General features: G+C 34.4%; 1 protein-coding gene across 1 annotated transcript in view; it reads left to right on the plus strand.

Annotated features, from left to right (window-relative positions):
* Positions 1–19,181, plus strand: part of FBXL13 (F-box and leucine rich repeat protein 13) — a 183,267-nt gene that overhangs the window by 21,894 nt on the left and 142,192 nt on the right. The window contains exons 4-7 of the mRNA XM_045564287.1: positions 1,757–1,824; positions 2,436–2,590; positions 5,471–5,580; positions 8,514–8,681. Of these exons, the coding sequence (XP_045420243.1) occupies positions 1,757–1,824; positions 2,436–2,590; positions 5,471–5,580; positions 8,514–8,681 (501 nt within the window). The remainder of the gene's footprint in view (positions 1–1,756; positions 1,825–2,435; positions 2,591–5,470; positions 5,581–8,513; positions 8,682–19,181) is intronic.

The following is a 19,181-nucleotide window of genomic DNA, read 5'->3' on the forward strand; positions in this document are numbered from 1 at the left end:
ATTCAGATGCAGGTGTCTTTTTGATAAAATGACTTCTTTTCCTTTGGGTAGATAACCAGTAGTGGGATTCCTGGATCAAATGGTAAGTCTACATTTATTTCTTTGAGGAATTTTCATACTGTTTTCCATAGAGGTAGTACTAATGTGCAGTCACACCAAGTGTGTGTAAGTGTTCCTTTCTTTCTGCATCCATGCTAGCATCTATTGGTTTTTGACTTTTTATTTTTATTTTTATTTGAGGCAGAGTCCTGCTCTGTCACCCTAGCTAGAGTGCCGTGGCGTCAGCCTGGCTCACAGCAACCTCCAACTCCTGGGCTCAAGCAATCCTTCTGCCTCAGCCTCCCAAGTAGCTGGGACTACAGGCCCACCCATGCCCAGCTAATTTTTTCTATTTTCAGTAGTGCGGGGAGTTAGCTACGCTCCCAGCAAAAAATTGGGTCCCTCAGGCAGGGGTCGTTGCAAAGGATAAAGAAATAATAGAAAATAGAAAATAATAGAATATAGAAATAAAAGAATACACAGAGACGAAAGTACAGTTTATAAGGAATAGACTTTATAAGCGGAGGATTCAGAAGACCCCACAGTATTCCCGTGAACTGTGAGGCCATTAGTGAAGTTTCACATCACTATTTATGGGTACAGTGATTGGTTGCCAGGGGTAACAGATTTACATAATAACAGGTAGTTTATTTTAGGTTAAAAGTCTCCCAAAAGTCTTCTGGCGATCCCTTAATTAAGTGTATCTACATGAGCAAACCGTTACAAAATCTTTCTAAGACAAACTTCTAAGTTCTAAGATAAAACTATCATTTTAGCAGAAAAGTTAAATAGAGATATAGTGGCTCCATATTTCTTTATCTAGTTACTGTGGATTGAGACAGTTAGTCAGGAGACAAGCAGGAACTGTCCTTTGGGCTAATTGCTTTTAGCTCCGGTGGGCACTCTTTGATCAGCTCCCATCCCATGCAAACCTGCTATGTCATTCAAAGCAGGTGAAAAACACTGGTTTAGAGACTGCAGTGTCACCTTGGAAAGCAGCTGTCACTGACCTTTAAGATGCCCTCCTGAGGGGAGGCAGCTTTTGGTATGCAAACTAACATGTTCACATATTCCTTCAGGGCAAAGGCCTGCAAAACTCCTGAAATCATGTTTGTCTCTAATATAGCAATATAAATCTATGGACCAACAAGCAGAGACAGGGTCTCACTCTTACTCAGGCTGGTCTCGAACTCTGACCTCAAGCAATCCTGCCTGGGCCTCCCAGAGTGCTAGGATTACAGGCAAGAGCCACTGTACCGGCCTAGTTTAGACTTTTAATGTATGTGGTTTTCCTATTACTGCCTGGTAAGTGAGGAATTCCTGTATGTTGAAAAGAGAATCTCATTTTATACCCTTGAGGAAATAAAATCATTCAGTTTTAATAGTGACCAGCAGACCAGCAACTCTATACTATTTTAAATATAGCTAATAATAACAATGCCATAATACTTACCTTAAAATGCTTTAAAGTAAGTAAGATGTAATGGGAAAATTTTGGGCTGTGATTTTGAACTTTTAAAAGGTAGGTAATAGGCGTACACAATAAAATTCCAAAATATATAAATGGAATATAGTTCTTTCAGTCTATTCCTATTCCCCAACTGCCCAATTCTCCTCCCCAGAGGTATCCATTGCTCTCATTTTCTTGGGTATCTTGCAGAGAGGTAGCTTGTGCATTCATTTATCTAATGTTATTTGCATTATTTATCTGTTTTAGATGACTCCAGAATTGATGATAAAAGCATGTACATTTTATACTGGACGTTTAGTAAAGACCCATTTTTGGTAAGAATGTGATTTTTTTGTTGTTGTTAAAATATGATTGTTATATACTATTTTGTGTTTTTATTCTTGATATTCTCCATACAAAGAAACATTCACTTTTGGCCAGTTGTGCTGATTTTATCTATATAGTCATGTTTCCACCATTTTGTATTATATATTTCTTTTATATTTAACCAGCTTTTACTTAGTTAAAATATGTTCTTCTTCAAAATATAACTTTGTCTTTTTTCAAAAAATAAAACCTCAAAATTGAAAGTATAGGTCTATAATCCACTTATCTGAAACCCTTGGGGCCAGATATGTTTTAGAGTTTAGATTCCTTTTTTTAAAAAATAGTCATCATTAGGGTGATTCTTTTGATAAATTGAAGTTATGACAACATGACTTTCTCCAATTATTTATCTTACCCAAAAAGAAATATAACTGTCATATAATCTCCATTTTCCTCTAAAACTATCAGGAATTTTCCAGGTCATATTCAATTTGTAGAAGTTTCTTTCTGTGCTGTGGTTTTTGAGGGGATAAAGGGGGTATCACTTTTTGTTCCTTTTTATTTACTGATATGTTGCCCTAACATCAAAATATTATTTTTCTGTATTTTCTGCTTGGAGCACTTGGAGAGACATAGCAATACCTAGGGTACGTGAAGATGAGGCCCTGGCTGAAAAAATGAAAAGAGCAGTGGCATATTACAATTTCAGACTTCAAAAATCTGTATTTCATCGCTGGCATGTTTATATGGAAAATCAAAAAGAAATATTTAATGGTAAATCCTTCCATAGTAGCCCATTAGTTTTTGTATCCATTCATTCAAAGAATCAAAAAGCTAACAGTTAAGCATAGTTTGTACACTTAGAGAATTTATCATTTTTATGGTTAGAAAATTGTCATGAAATGAAAGTAGAGCCACTAATTTAAAATACTTAATGAGATTTGTCTCAAAGGATTTTACTGTAATAGAAAGTTTAAATATTTAAAATCAATCCTATATGTCTTTGTGTATATGTATATATAAATATAAATAGGATCTACTATCAGCTTTTTTATAGATTAGAGAGCTGGTATATTATGGGTGGGTACCAAAATTGACTATTTTTGCAGAAAGCTCTATATTTTTTACAAATATTTCATTTAATGTATATATGAGGAAACTTAAAGAAAAAACATTTTCTCTTACATAATAAGACTTTGGTGGTTGTAGTGAGTGGGCAGTGCATGTATGTGATCTTAGAAGTAGGGATTAAAAAATTCTAGCCTTTTGTTTAGATTTTTTTGTAGCTCTCCAGATAATGCCTTGTTTATGGCTGCTGAAAACCAGAGAATTATTTCCTTTTGACTGCCTATTGTTGGTACCTCAGGCACAGTGGACCCTCCCAAAGTTTTAACATAAGTGTAATGATTTGGGGACTGGTTAACTAGAATTTCTCAGGGTTGTAATGGTAGGTGATAACAATCTTCAAAATCCATATCCTGAGTGCACTGTAAGCTGAAAGACTTCTCTACCAATTTCTTTTCCTCTCTGCATTTCTAGATTATTCTTTTGGCTTTTGTATGCCTTTCCCTCTTTGTGGTGGGTTCTTGCTCCTCCTTTGTGTTTCTATTTTCACTTTTCTTCCCTTCTTTCAGGGCTTCTCCTGCTTCTGCACTTTCCTTCTTTGTTTCTCTCTAATTCTATCTCTTGTCTCTTTTCCTTTTCCTTCCAATCTCCTTCACTCTTAGGTTGCACCATGTGAACCTGCCAATATTGTTTCCTTCTACCCTCTCTCCTTTTTCCCAAATACCATCCACTTGCTGCTTCTCCATATTTCTACCCCTTCTATCTCTTGCCCTTTTGTCTTGTTCCTCTCGAACTTACCATTATATAACACAGGAGCATGTTTTTAGAAAGTATTTATTATGCTTATGCAACAAGAATTTATATTCCTGTTTATAATAAAATCAGGTAATTTCAGAGTTATATAATCTCTCAAAAATATCCAAGTTACAGTCATATTGTGGCACTTCATGGATGTTATTCCTTTCATCTCCCCTTAGGTCAGAATATGTTCTGCACAATGTTGATCGTGAAAAAAGTGAAAATTTTGCATGAGAATTGTCAGACATTCCAAATATTAGTAATAAGCCTAACTTATGATTCTCTAAATGGTACCATTAAAATGAATAAAAAAATTAATAAAACATAACCAACATTTAAACATTTTATTATATTATATATCTGTGTAATGCTGTAATAAAGCCTTCAATGTCTAAGAAATATTATAAATTGATATTATTTAGAGTATATATAAATAATCTTCTGTTATATTAAGTGATATACAAATATGAGTCTCTGCTAATACAGCATAGTAATTCCTTCCAGAATTTTTTACTTTATACTTGTTAACTTAAAGGATAAAAACCAAAATCAGCCTAAGCATTGGAATATATGGAAAGCTATTTTAGTGGGAAGCAATTGAACCAAAAGGCATTTAACTTAAAATAAATTATAAAAAACCCTTAATATTTTAAAGAAATCGTTAATTTCCAAACCACTGTTTTGCTTGTTGATTCAAAAATGTTGAAATTTTGAAGATAATTGTCCTTTAAAAGGTCACTGAAATAATACAGTAGATGGATCTGGTTTTGTTTGTTCCTCTGTTTGGGAGCTGAACTTACAATTGATCTATTCAGTTCTCCTGACTGAACCAAAAAACCTTCAGCATAATGAAGAAACAGGTTGTTCAGTAGATGAATTATGTGAACTGAGCAGATAAGCAATGTTAAATGCTTGTTCATTTTCTAGTTGTGTGAGAATATTCCAATTTGAGAACTATTAATTAACTAAACTAGTTGAGCTCTAGGCTTCCTGAAGAGCTTAGCTTTTAGGACAAAATTGCAAAGTTAGTGGGGCAGTGACCCACAAAGGCAGATGAAAGGGAGAAGAGAGAGGCTTTAAAATTCCAACCATGGTATTGAAAACTTGTAGCCCTCATGTTTTCATCTGTTTGCACAATATTTTAAAATTTAAAAAGATTTGTTTCCAAAGTTTAAATTTCAGTCGTATAAAATCCAGATATCCTGCTTATTTTGAGAAAAGGAAAAAAAAAAAAAAGATAAGAAAAATACTGGGCCTCTGTTTCTGAGAGGAAACAGTGGCTACAGCTAAAACCCACTGCCCTCTGTGGGCAGTATCCGCAAGCCTGCTTCAGTCATCTTCCTTCCTGGCCCCCGTACTTGAGCTATTGGCCCGTGGTTAACATGCATAAGGTAATCCATTTAATCATAGAGCATATAATTAAATTCAAAGGCACTGGAGCTGAATGCTACCTTATGATTGTATTTCTTATATGAGTAAGTTTTGAAGTTCTAGTTTTATGAAGAACAGACTTGTTAAAAAAAAAAAAAAGAAACGATACATGTCTTGACATTTCTATTGCAGTTATTACGTCTTATTTTTTAAAGGCAAAGGTGATGTTTATAGGTTAAGAAAATCCCGAGAGTACTATCTAATGTTGTCAAAAGTAATTAATTTCAAGTGTAATTAAGCCAAACAAAAACTATCAGATGCAACACTGGTTCAGATTATAAACATCATAGAACATTAAATCACTTTGTTTTTTTGGGAACAACTTTAACTATATATACTAATCTAATACATTTTCTTCAGATATAATAATGCGGGTACAGCAGATACTCTATTATCGCAAGCTGATAATTATCCTAAAAAAATGGCGGGAAAAAGCAATACGTAAGAATCAAAAGAAAGAAGATGAAATGGTATGCTATATTGAAAACAATTTTTTACAAATCTGAAATTTTCAGTTATATTCATGTTACCTCAGATAATAATGATATGTATGGAAAATACTAAAATCCTGAATATTGTACTTTTGGTGGGGTCCTTGTTTTTTTAACTTAATAATTTAAATTTTACTTCAGGTACCCCCAAATGTTTCCTAATAATTTCTGTTGTTTCATTTGAACTATGAATATCAAGGAGAAATCTTTTAACATTTTAAAATTTATTGATAAAGAAACTAAGAATATTGTTATTAATAAAACAAATATTTAGATGGATAAATAGATGTCCAAAATGGAAGAGAAACTTTGATATGATTATAATAGAGGAATAAATGGTGAAGACTGAATAAATTTATTCCTTTTCTAGATAAGGTTAAATTGCTATTTATTCTTTTTCAACATTTAATAAATTACGGTTTCACTACTAAATGATTCCTTAAATTACTAAATTGCTAAACTTACAGGATCGTTCTTAATTGGGACACTCACTGGGAATTAAAGCAATTGAAACAGAGGACATAAATAAACTCCTTCAAACTTAAAAAATACTCTAATTTGCTTCAGCTATTAGTATATCATTACTTAATGTTGTTTTAGAATACTCAGAGTAACTACTAGGATCAGACATAGAAACATGCTGGAATTTTTTTTTGTAGTTCCATTGTTTACTGCCAATATTTTATGAATATTCTTTGACATACAAAGTCGGGATAAATATAAAAGAGAAAAATAAGATGAAATTAAATCCCCCTTTTTTGTGGTTGTCCCATAGATCAATGCCCTTAAACTTGATTCAGATATTGAGACTGACAATACCACACATGCAGCAAGAGAATTTAAGAAGATTTATTATTCACATACTGCTTAAAACAGTGCTAGAACCTGCAGAGAATACTGAGATGCATAAAGCGTAGTTCTTGCTCTCTAGGAGTTTATGATCTCTGGCTTTTGAGCTGGTGTTCTTGGTGGCTGTCCTCTAGCTGTTGCCTTGTCAACATTGCCAGTTAAACAGTTCCACTTTGGGTACCATTATGTTAGTCTGCTCATTCAGTGCTTTCACCACTTTGTGTACCAAGCTAGTGGGTTTTTTTTTTCCACTTAAAATTTTTTTTAAAGAATCAAGGGGGTACAAATGTTTTTGTTACACGGATAGCTTTTATAATGCTTAATTTGGGGCTTTTAGTGTGCCCATCACCCAAATAGTGTTCATTTGTACCTGATAGGTAAGTTTTTACACCTACCCCATTCCCCTTTTCTTGATTTCCAATGACCTTACATTTCTTTGTGATTATGTGTGCCCATGAATTAGCTCCTAATTATTAGAGTATATGTGGTATTTGCCTTTTCATTCCTGAGATACTTCACTTAGGATAATGGTCTTCGGTTCCATTCAGGTTGCTACAAATGACATTATTTCATTCATTTTTATGGCTGAGTAGTAGTACTCCATGGGGTTTGTGTGTATACATATATATACACACATACCACATTTTCTTAATCCACTCGTGAATTGATGGGCACTTAGGGTGATTCCACATCTTTGCAGTTGTGGATTGTGCTGTGATAAACATTGGAATGCAGGTGTCCTTTTGATAAAATGACTTCCTTTGGGTAGATACCCAGCAGTGGGATTGCTGGGTTGAATGGTAAATCTGCATTTATATCTTTGAGGAATCTCCATACTGTTTTCCATAGAGGTTATACTAATTTTCAGTCCCACCATGCTAGTGTTTTGTTCCCTGCCCTCTGTGCCTGATGGCTGATTGTCTGGTAGTAAAATAGATAACTGTGCATGACCAGTCATCCCCCTTTACACCTGCCTTAAGGTGAACATCCCAGAGAGCAGACAGTATTGTTCTCTTAGTCTTTCCCATACACTGAGCTTATGTTTTGCATGCTGTAGTTCTGCAGTCCTCAACCCCAGGCCGTGGTCTGGTACGGGTCCGTGGCCTGTTAGGAACCGGCCCGCACAGCAAGGGATGAGTGTTGAGCTAGTGAGTGAAGCTTCCTGTATATTTACAGCCACTCCCCGTCACTCACATCACCTCCTGAGCTCCGCCTTCCCCCAACCCCCCACCCTGTCTGTGGAAAAATTGTCTTCCACAGAACTGGTCCCTGGTGCCAGAAAGGTTGAGGACCACTGCTGTAGTTGATATATACTATATTATCCTAAATATATAAGTGTTTTATTTGGCTAATTGGATGTTTAGATGGTTGTTTAGAAAAAACCTTTTCTTCTAGGTACACAATTTCTTGGCCTAGCAATCATTCTTCATTCACTTAAATAGAGTGAGGATGGTGGGTTTGTGCTGGGAGCAGAGGCACAGAACACCTGTGTGTGCTAGTGCTCCATGTGTGCTCCTCCTTTGGCTCTGATATGTATATATATTACACCAGTATTGTGCATGTGTGTGTTTATGAATGGAATACTTATTACCCATAGAGCTTTTTATTTATTACACAGTTTTTAGGAATGTACCAAAAGTTAAAATGGGGACTTCCTATAACAGTAAATCTGGCAAGTCCCCAATGCTTTCCTTCTGACTCCCCTTTTTTGTTATCTCATTGTTAACTACCTCCCTTCCATGCACCAAATACCATTTCTATCAGGACGAGAGCCTTGACTTTGTGGGCCTCAGCTTTCTCATTTATAAAAAAGGAGACTAGATCAGATCTTCAAGGTGACTGCCTTTGCCACTGTTTTATGACAATTAATGGAAATGATCTATGGTGCTTTGGTGGTTCAGAGAATATTAAACATACACATGGGAAATTATAATTTGTGTAATAATGATGATAAATAATGTTTAGTTGGTGCTGTCATTATGTCAAGTACTGTGCTTTATATCTATCATCTCATTTGAACCTTACAAAAATTCCATGAAATTTGTAAATTATTTTCATTGCAGTTGTTACAACATGAACTTCAACTGCAAGAATGGAAAGATAAGTTAAAATTAAAAATCACTGCTCAAGACACATCCATTTCTCCTGAACTAAGTTTTTCGGAAGACTATTTTGTAGGTGAGGGTGAAGAATTTGACATTTCATTGTTACCTGACAGAGCAATATTACAGGTTTGTATGAATCCAGTATACATTATATAATATAATCTTGCTCTTTATGTATTATATGGAGTTAGGATAAGGGTATTTTTGCCCATTATTTCCTCCTTTACAAATTACCTGCTGTCTGTTTTTAAATTGTAATTCCTATAATTTTCTTGCTGGTTTATAGTAGCTCTTTACTTATTGGCAATATTAGCCTTTTGTCTGGAATATACATGAAGATTTTTTCCCCACACTAATGTTTGCTTTCAGTTTTGCCTGTGGAGTCCTTTGGTGATAGAAATTTTAAAGTTTTATGTAATAAAGTCTATTATTCTTGCCCTAATTATTTCTTTTTTATGTCATATTAATGGGACAATATTAATATGTCATTCTTAGTTGTTTTTCTAAGCCACATCACACTCCTTCCTACACTTATGCAGTGGTTTTTTTTTTTTTATTCTATGAACTATTCTTTTAACTGTAAATATTCCTTTGTTTACTTTATCACTGGCTGGTCTGGGGTTAACAGTATAAATTTTTAAGATATCACATATTACCTTTAAATAATTTTATTCCACTTTACATATAAGAACCTAAAAAGAATATGGTTTTATTTTCTCTCTTCTGTGCTTTGTGCTGTTATTGGCATATATTTTATTTCTATATATTTATAAACTAATATAATATAATTTATTGCTTTTGCTTTAAACAGTCAATAATCTTTTATCTAGCATATATAACTTATTTTTGACAATCTCAAACTTATACAAAAGTTGTAAGTATAGAACAAAGAAGTTTTTTTCTTGAACAATTTGAGAGTAAGTAGCCAACATGATGCCTTATCATCCATAAATATTATTGATGTATTTCCTATAAACAAGAGGATTCTCTTGCAGTCAACCATCAAAATCCCCCAAATTCAGGTTTCTTCAGTTGTCCCAATAATGTTCTAGCCAAAGGACCCAGTCTAGATCACATGTTGCAATTGGTTATCATGTCTCCTTGGTCTCCTTCAGTCTAGAATAATTCCTCAGTCGTTCATTAGTTTTTATGACCTTCACATGAAGATTAGGAAAGTTTTATTGTAGAATGGCTCTCAGTTTGGGCTTGTTCGTTGTTTCCTCATGAGTAAAGTTATGTTATGCATTTTTGGTTAGAAAGACCAAAGCCATGATTCTATTGTGCTTTTCTCATTGTGTCCTATCAGTGTACAGGATTGGGATTTGGGCAGATGTCCTTTTCTTGGGCTTCACCTGCCTTGGACTCCAATACTTCACAATAAGCCATGCTTCTTTGGTTTGCCTTTCTTTTCCCACTTGGGCTCCAACATTCCTGGGCCATTCCTCCTCAGGGACACTCCTCTCACCCTTCTTGGGCTCAAAAACCCTGTGCCAGGCTGCTCCACCAGTGGATACCCTCCTTTCCATGCACACTAATTCTGATACCCTGCTCTGGGCTGCCTCAGTTCCTCCCATTCCCCCCACACTGGCACGGATGCCTACTCTGCTTGGCCCAACCTAATAACTTCAGGACAGAACTATATGGGAAGGAGGAAGGAAAAAGATAGGGCGAGAGGTTCAGTGAGCTTTTAAAGAAATTTAAAAAAATCAGAAAAATGTATTTTCTATTTTCCCACAAGTTGGCCATTTTTAGTGCTCTTTCCTTTTGTTTAGATCTGGTTTTCATCTGGAGCTATTTTCCTTCAGCATGAAGAACCTCCTTAAACATTTCTTGAAGCACAGGTCTGTTGTTGCTAAGTTTTCTTAGCTTTTATTTTTCTGAAAAGTCTTTTATTTTACCTTTATTTTTAAAAGATATTGTCACTAGATTTAGAATTCTAGGCTGTTTTTTTAAATTTCATTCATTCTGTGTTCAAGATGTAATTCCATTGTATGCTAGCTTGCATTGCTTTAAATAAGTTAGTGGTTTAAAATTTTCTACCTTTGTATGTAATGTGTCTTTGTTTTCTTTTTATTGCTTTTAAGATTTTTCTCTTTATCATTGACTTTTCAGCAGTTTAATTGCGATGTGTGTTGGTATAGTTTTCTTTGTTTTGCTCTTTCTTGGAATTCATTGAGCTTCTTGGATCTGTGCGTTTATACTTTTCAGCAAATTTGGAAAGTTTTCAGCCATTATTTCCTCAGATATTTTTCTGTCTCTTTCCTCCTTTTGGGACTCCAATTACACATACATTAGTTAACTTAATTATATTGTCCCATAGATTATTGAGTTTCTGCTCATTTTTTTGTTAGCCTTATTTTTCTTTCTGTGCCTCGTTTTAAATAGTGTTTATTGCTATTTCTTCAAGTTCCATAATCTTTTTTATGCAAATGGATAATTTTCTATTAAGCTCTTCTAGTAAATTTTTTTATTGCAGATATTATATTCTGAAAGAAAAGGATGCTAATATGCAAAAAGAAAACGTTTAAATTCTATATTAATAGAATTAACTGGTAATAATAAATAAACAGACAAAATTGGAATACTCTAATACTGTAATTGTGGTGTATAATCCACTCATATCTCTAGTATGAAGACTAAAAGATAAATCTATCAAAAATAATAACTACAGCAACTTGTTAAGATACAGGAAATATAAAAAGGTATAAATTAAGACAATAAAAAGTCAAAATGTCTGGTGGACGGAGTTAAAGTGTAGAGTTTTTTGGGTTTTCCTTTGTTTATTTTCTTTGTGATCCAAGTTAATTTGTCATCTGTTTAAAATGACTTCTTATATCTATAAGATTTTTTTTGTAAGCCTCATGGTAACTACAAAGCAACAACTTATAATAGATACACTAAAAATAAAAAGCAATGAATTAAAACATACTACCATAGAAAATCACTTAAGCAGAAAGGAAGACAGAAAGAAGGAAGAGTTTCAAAACAACCAGAAAACAAGTAACAAAATGGCAGTAGTAAGTCCTTATCTATCAATAATAACACTGAACGTAAATGAATTAAATTAAAAGGCATAGAGTGACTAAATGGATTTTAAAAAATACCCAAATATATACCACCTACAAGAAACTTACTTCTACTATAAAGACACACATAGACTGAAAGTGAAGGGATGGAAAAAGATACTCCATGCAAATTGAAACCAAAAAAGAGCAGGAGTACCTATACTTATACCAGATAAAATAGACTTAATGTCAAAGATTGTAAAAAGAGACAAAGAAGGTCACTATAAAATAATAAAGGGGTCATTTCAGCAAGAGGATATAACAATTGTAAATAAATATGCACTCAACACTCGAGCAACCAAATATATAAAGCAAATGTTAATAGATCTAAAGGGAGAGAGAGAGAGAGACTGCAAAATATTAATAGTAGGGGACATCAGCACGTCACTCTCAGTAATGGAAAGATCATCCAGACAGAAAATCAAAAAAGAAACATTGGACTTAAACCACACTCTAAACCAAGTAGACCTGACATTTTATAGAAGATTTCATCCAACTGCTGTAGAATATACCTTCTTTTATCAGCACATGGAACATTTTCCAGGATGGACATATGTTAGGCCACAAAATAAGTCTCAACAAATTAAAAAAAGTTGAAATAATATCAAATATCTTTTCTGACCACAATGAAATAAAATTAGAAATCAATAACAAGAACAACTTTGGACACTGTACAAACACATGGAAATTTAACAGACTCCTGAATGATTAATGAGGCAATGAAGAAATTAAGAAGGAAATTTAAAAAATTTATTGAAACAAATGAAAATAGAAATACAACATACCAAAATCTATGGGATACAGTAAAAGCAGTATTGAGAGGGAAGTTTATAAGCAATAAATGCCTATATCAAAAAAGTAGAAAGATGGCTGGACATGGTGGCTCATACCTGTAATCCCAGCACTCGGGGAAGCCAAGGCAGGAGGATTGCTTGAGATCTGCAGTCCAAAACCAGGCTGAGCAAGAGTGAGACTCTATCTCTACTACAAATAGAAAAAATTAGCAGGATGTGGTGGCATGTACCTATAGTCCCAGCTACTCAGGAGGCTGAGGCAGGAAGATCATTTGAGCCCAGGAGTTTGAGGTTGCAGTGAGCTATGATGATGTCACTGTACTCTAGCTGGGGTGACAGAGGGAGACTCTCAGAAAAAAAAAAAGTAGAAAGATTTCAAATAAAAAACCTAGCAATACACCTCAAGGAACAAGAAAAGCAAGAATAAACCAAACCCAAAATTAGTGGAAGGAAAGAAATAATAAAGATCAGAGCAAAACAAATGAAACTGAGAATAAAAAAGAAAACAACACAAAAGATCAGCAAAATGAAAAACTGTTTTTTTGAAAAGACAAACAAAATCAACAAACCTTTAGCAAAACTAAGAAAAAAAAAGAGAGGACCCAAATAAATAAAACCAGAAATGAAAAAGGAGGTATTACAACTGATACCACAGAAATACAAAGGGTCATTAGAGGCTACTATGAACAATTATATGCCAACAAATTTAAAAGCCTGGATAAATTCCTGGATGCATACAACCTACCAAAATTGAACCATGAAAAAACAGAAAATCTGAACAAACCAATAACAAGTAATGAGATTAAAGCAGTAGTAAAAAGTCTTCTATCAAAGAGAAGCCCAAGGCCTGATGGCATCACTGCTGAATTGTACCAGACATTTAAAGAACTAATACCAGTTCTACTGAAACTATCCCAAATCCCAATATCCCCAATGAACACATGTAAAAATCCACAGCAAAAATACTAGCAAACCAAATACAACAACACAGTAAAAAGATCCTTTACCATGATCAAGTATGATTCATCCTAGGGATGCGAAGATGGTTCAACATACACAAAGCAATAAATGTGATACATCTTGTTAACAAAATCAAGGGCAAAAACCATATGATCATTTCAGCAGATGCTGAAAATTCATTCAATAAGACTTAGCATCCAACATCCCTTTATGATAAAAATTCTCCACAAACTGGGTATAGAAGGAGCAGAACATACATTAAAACATAAAGGTTATATATGACAAACGCACAGTTAACATCTTACTGAACAAGGAAAAATTGGACACCTTTCCCAATGATCTGGAACAAGACAAGAATGTCCACTTTCATCATTTTTATTTAACATAGTCCTACCCAGAGCAACTCTGCAAGAGAAAGAAAGAAAAGGCATCCACATTGGAAAGAAAGAAGTAAAATTATCCTTCTTAACAAAGGACATGATATTCTATTTAGAAAAACCTAAACTCCACCAAAAACCTCTGAGAACTGATAAATTTAGTAAAGTTGCAGGATACAAAATCAGCATAGTAAAATCAGTAGCATTTGCCAATGGCAAACAGTTTGAAAAATCAAGAAAGCAATCTCATTTATGATAGCTACAAAAAATATAAAATACCTAGGAATAAATTTAACCAAGGAAGCGAACTATCTCTACAAGAAAAACTATGAAACACTGATGAAAGACATTGAAGAGGACATACACAAAGGAAAGATATCCCATGCCCATGGATTAGAAAATCAATATTGTTAAAATGTCAAAACTATTCAAGGTTATCTACAGATTTCACGCAATCTCTGTCAAAATACCAATGACATTCTTCACAGAAATAGAAAAAACAGTCCTAAAATTTATATGGAACCACAAAAGACCCTGAATAGCCAAAGCAATCCTGAGCAAAAAGAACAAAATTTGAGGTGTCATACTACCTACATTCAGAATAGCCTCCAAAGCCATAGTAACCAAAGAAATGTATGATACTAGCATAAAAACAGACACATAAACCAATGGAACAGAATGGAGAACCTAGAAATAAATCCATGCATTTACAGCAAACTCATTTTTGACAATGGCACCATGAAGACACACTGAGGAAAGGAGAGTCTCTTCAATAAATGGTGCTGGGAAAACTGGGTAACTATATGCAGAAGAATGAAATTATATTTCGGTCTCTCACTGTATATAAAAAATCAAAATGGATTAAGGACTTAAATCTAAGACCTGAAACTATTAGAAGAAAACATTGGGAAAATGCTTCAGGATATCAGTCTGGGCAAAGATTTTTTTGTGTAAAACCTCTGAAACATAGGCAACCAAAGCAAAAGTAGACAAATGAGATTAAATTAAGCTGAAAAGCTTCTGCACAGCAAAGTAAATAATCAACAAAGTGAAGAGGCCACCTACATAATGGGAGGAAATATTTGCATACTATCCATCTGACAAGGGATTAACAACCAGAATATGTAAGGAACTCAACTCAATAGCAAAAACCCCAAATAATTTGATTAAAAATAGGCTAAAGTTCTGAGTAGGTATTTCTCAAAAGAAGACATACAAATAGCCAATGAGTATATAAAAAAAATGCTCATCATCACTAATCATCAGGGAAATGCAAATCAGAACCACAATGAGTTATCATTTTGCTCCACTTAAAATGGCTTTTATGAAAAAGACAAAAAACAACAGATGCTGGTGAGGATGTGGAGAAAGGGGAATGCTTGTACACTGTTGGTGGGAATACAGATTAGTAGAACCGCTGTGGACCACAGTGTGGAGGTTCCTCAAAAAACTAAAAACAGAACTACCATATACCCAGCAATCCCTCTGCTGGGTATATATTCAAAAGGAAGGAAATTGTTATATTGAAGAGGTATCTGCACTCATATTTATTGTGGCACTATTTGCAATAGCCAAGCTTGTCTTTCAACCTAAGTGTCCGTAAACAGATGAATAAATAAAATGTGGTACATATACACAATGGAATATTATTCATCCATAAAAAGAAGGAAAACCTGTCATTTTCAGCAACATGGATGGAACTGGAGGTCATTACATTAAGTGAAATAAGCCAGGAGCAGAAAGACAAATGTCACATGTTTTCACTCATATGGGAGCTATAAAACTGAATTTTGTGGAGATAGAGAGTAGATTGGGTACCAGAGGCTGGGAAGGATAGGAAGGAGAGGCAGGTGGAAAGAGATTGGTTAATGAATAAAAAAATACAGTTAGATAGAAGGAATAAGATCTAGTGCTCAATAGTACAGCAGAGTGACTAGTTAACAATGATTTATTGTATAGTTCAAAATAGCTACAAGAGAAGAATTGGAATGCTCCCAATATAAAGAAATGTTTGAAGTGATGGATATACCAGTTACTCTGATTTGATCATTACACATTGTATGTATGTATTAAAATATTACATGTATTCCCCAAATATGTACAATTTGTATCAATAAAAAAAGAAATTACCCTATGCTGTCCCAATTCAACATTAAGAAAGATGGCACAGATCTGTAATGAAAGTATCAATGTTTTCCTCAAGCCTTTTGTTTGTGAAAGTCAAATGTCTAAACATTTATTGATGAATAGGCATAAAAGGTAAGCTTTCAATAACTACAAAAATATTCTAGTGCTGGGTGAAACAGAAGAGTAAAAGGATAAGGTTTTGGAAAAATTTAGGCTTCATATTTTTTAAGAACAAATCATCTTTTTCTTTATGGATTTTTCGTCCAGTAATTCTCAAATGTATCAGGAAGTACTGCCTTTACTTATCAATATAAGAACATGACTGATGGTAAGACATAAAGAAATAAGGGCTATTTGCTTCGTATTACACAAAGTGCAGAGGAAGGTGCAGTCCAAGGCTGGTCACCCACAATGCCAGTAAAAATGGAGTCATTATATCTTTTCCCTCCACAGTCCTTAGGGTCTTCTTGCTTGTTGTCTCATTGTTGCGGTATGGCTATTCCACTTCCAGTGCTATGTTTACTTAATAGGCCAGAAGAAGGAGGGAAAAACACTGTGGTAGAAGGCAACATAATTGTTGATCCTTATTTATTAGGAAAGCCAAAGTTTCCCCAAAACCTCACAGTCAAGATTTTCACTATGTTTTAGCCTATAACTTTGTCAGAAGGCCATGTCTAATTGCTAGGGAAAAAGGACTTTGGGTGGAGTTTGGGTGAATTAATCAGTAGAGTCTGCCTGACTGGATGTGGATTTGAACTGCCAGTCATCAGTCATTATTTAAAAGGACATTCCTCCTTGCCAGAAAAGCTGTTGTGTGGGTTGCAGTAAAAAAGCAAAACAACAACAAAGGAACAATCAAGGCGGGTGAGAAGCAGGGTAGTGTTTAATAAATCAGTGCATTAATGCTGCAGCTGAACTCTGGTCTAATGCCCCTTCCCTCTCTCAAACCTTTGTGGTCTAAAAAGGCCAACTAATATAGAACCCCAGCACCCAGAGTCAGCAAACCATCTCATAATGTGATCCAGGGCCTAAAAAAGACTTGTGCATGGAAAATTCAACAGTTTGACAAGCTACGAAATTGCATATTTTTTCATCAGCAATCTTTTTGTTTAACAGTATAGTAGTTAAAAGTCCATGATTAGGATTCAGGGAGAATGGGGTTTAAATCTTGCCTCAGCTACTTACCAGCAATATGATCTTGGGTGATTTCAGCCCTCCTTGGCCTTTGACCTTTAAAACTTCCTCACCCTTTTCTCCCCACCAAATCCTAATCTAATATGAAAGATTTATGTTGGGTTAATCAAAGCTTTAGATTTACTTTGAAAAATCCCATTTCAGAATATGGGAAACTCGTAGAATTACTGGGGAATGTTGCTCAGGACAATGAAAATCATTGCTAGTTTTTGCATTTTAAGTGTTACTTTCTGATACCCTGTCATGGGTTGTGACCATGCTTCCAGTGCCTTCTTCCACCTCAGTTTCTCCCATCCCCAGCCCCATGGGAAATAAAATAGAGCCCTTTGGGGCTCAGATTTGTAGTCTGCCAAAGTGTTCAAACCATAGCATGATTAAGCTAGAAGAGAACTTAGAGATTTTTGTGCTAAGCTTTTACGTTTTACAAGAGAGACAGCTGAGGATCTGAGAAATTATATGACATCCCCAAAGTCAGACAAATACAAAACTGAGACCAGAACCTGGTTTTCCTGTATCGTTTGCTAAACTTACAGCTTCTATATATCCTTCCTCTTGGAGAATTCTAAAGAAATGGAATATATATGAATATTTTATTGGTGAGACAAAAAGCAATAATTAAGAACCATTGTATATCTATTTAGTTGTTCTACCCTTAAAAACACCAGGATAACTTTTTTTAAAGTAACTAGATCTTGATATGACATGAAAACACAGTATAATTTTTAGAGATATCCTCAAAGTTTTCCCAAATAACGTGCAGAATGCCCACTAAAAATGCACAAGTAATAAGAAAGTGGATTTATATGATAGTATTATATATAAACCTGGAAGTTAATTTTTCTAATACTGATATCTTGAATGGTTGGGTTTGTTAAATTTATTGATATAATAGATTTACAAAATTAATTTTTAAAATCATTTTTAAAATGCATTTAATCTGGTGACTTCTCTGGTTAATTAATTCTCATGGATTAAGCAAAGTGTAATGTGAATTTGGTCTGAACTTTATTTAGAATTTTTGGAAGTGTTTTTAGAGTAAATTGAGATTTGTAGATACAGGCTGCCTAATGTTTTGAAGGAATAATTGAAAACAGCAATTTGGAATGGGATACAATTTGAACTTACTTGGAAAACAGATATAAACTGTAGTCTTGCTTCTTAGGTTCAGTTACATCAACTCACAAAAACAAGTCAGGTTCTGTTTTGCAGCCTTTTTCCTTAGTGTCATTTACCCATTAGGAAATGCTGCTTAGCAGATGGTAGGGCTCATACACTATCGGTCAAACTGCTGGCCAAACTGAGAGCTAGTGGGAGGGTTGGCAAAGACTGTTTTCTGTGAAAACGAAGGGATTTTTTTCCCCCTTCTGTGTAGTTTGCCAAGCAACACAGAGAAAAGCCTTATGTTGATGAATTTGGAAAGTCTAAATAATGTAGTTAAGTAATGCAGTTGTCTTAATATATAAAATTGCTTGATTAGTTTAATAACGTAATTGTTGTTTTAGGGTTGTCTTTCGTTTTAAACAACTAATGACTTTTTGTTTTTAAAAGATATATAGCGTGTGGACTTGCAAACAGTTATAAAATCACCTTTAGATTTTGTAGTGCTAATGACTCATCTTCTCACTTAGGGGAACAAAAAACCTGGATAGCTATTAAAACTAGTACCATGTTGTAGAAGAACCAGATGGTTCAGGCCTGTTTGATTAAATTACTTGGAATGATAAAACAAAAGAGTATTCTTGATGACTTTTCAAATCCATGTTTTGATAACCTCAGGGGTCTTATTTCACCAAAGCAGAGAGTGGTTCCAGGTTTCATAGCTATGTACTGTGTGGGCTTTAGATAAGGGAAGTTTCCAAAACCACATTGCTCTATCAAGGAACTATGTGTATGTTGGCTCAAGTTGCGGTGTGGGTGAAAAAGGAGTTGAAACAAAACATTTAAAAATTGCTTTAGGAACAGTTTATTTTTGGTAGACGGTTGCTCTACCCACAGACCTTACTTTCATCACTTTAGCCTTAATCAGTAATGCTATGTAAGTTAAAGAGTTTATGAATGATTTTGATTGAAAGTTTTCATGACTTTTAAATTGTAGAAATTTCATTAATT

The sequence above is a fragment of the Lemur catta genome, chromosome 11 (genome assembly GCF_020740605.2).
Source record: "Lemur catta isolate mLemCat1 chromosome 11, mLemCat1.pri, whole genome shotgun sequence".
Classification (NCBI taxonomy): domain Eukaryota; kingdom Metazoa; phylum Chordata; class Mammalia; order Primates; family Lemuridae; genus Lemur; species Lemur catta.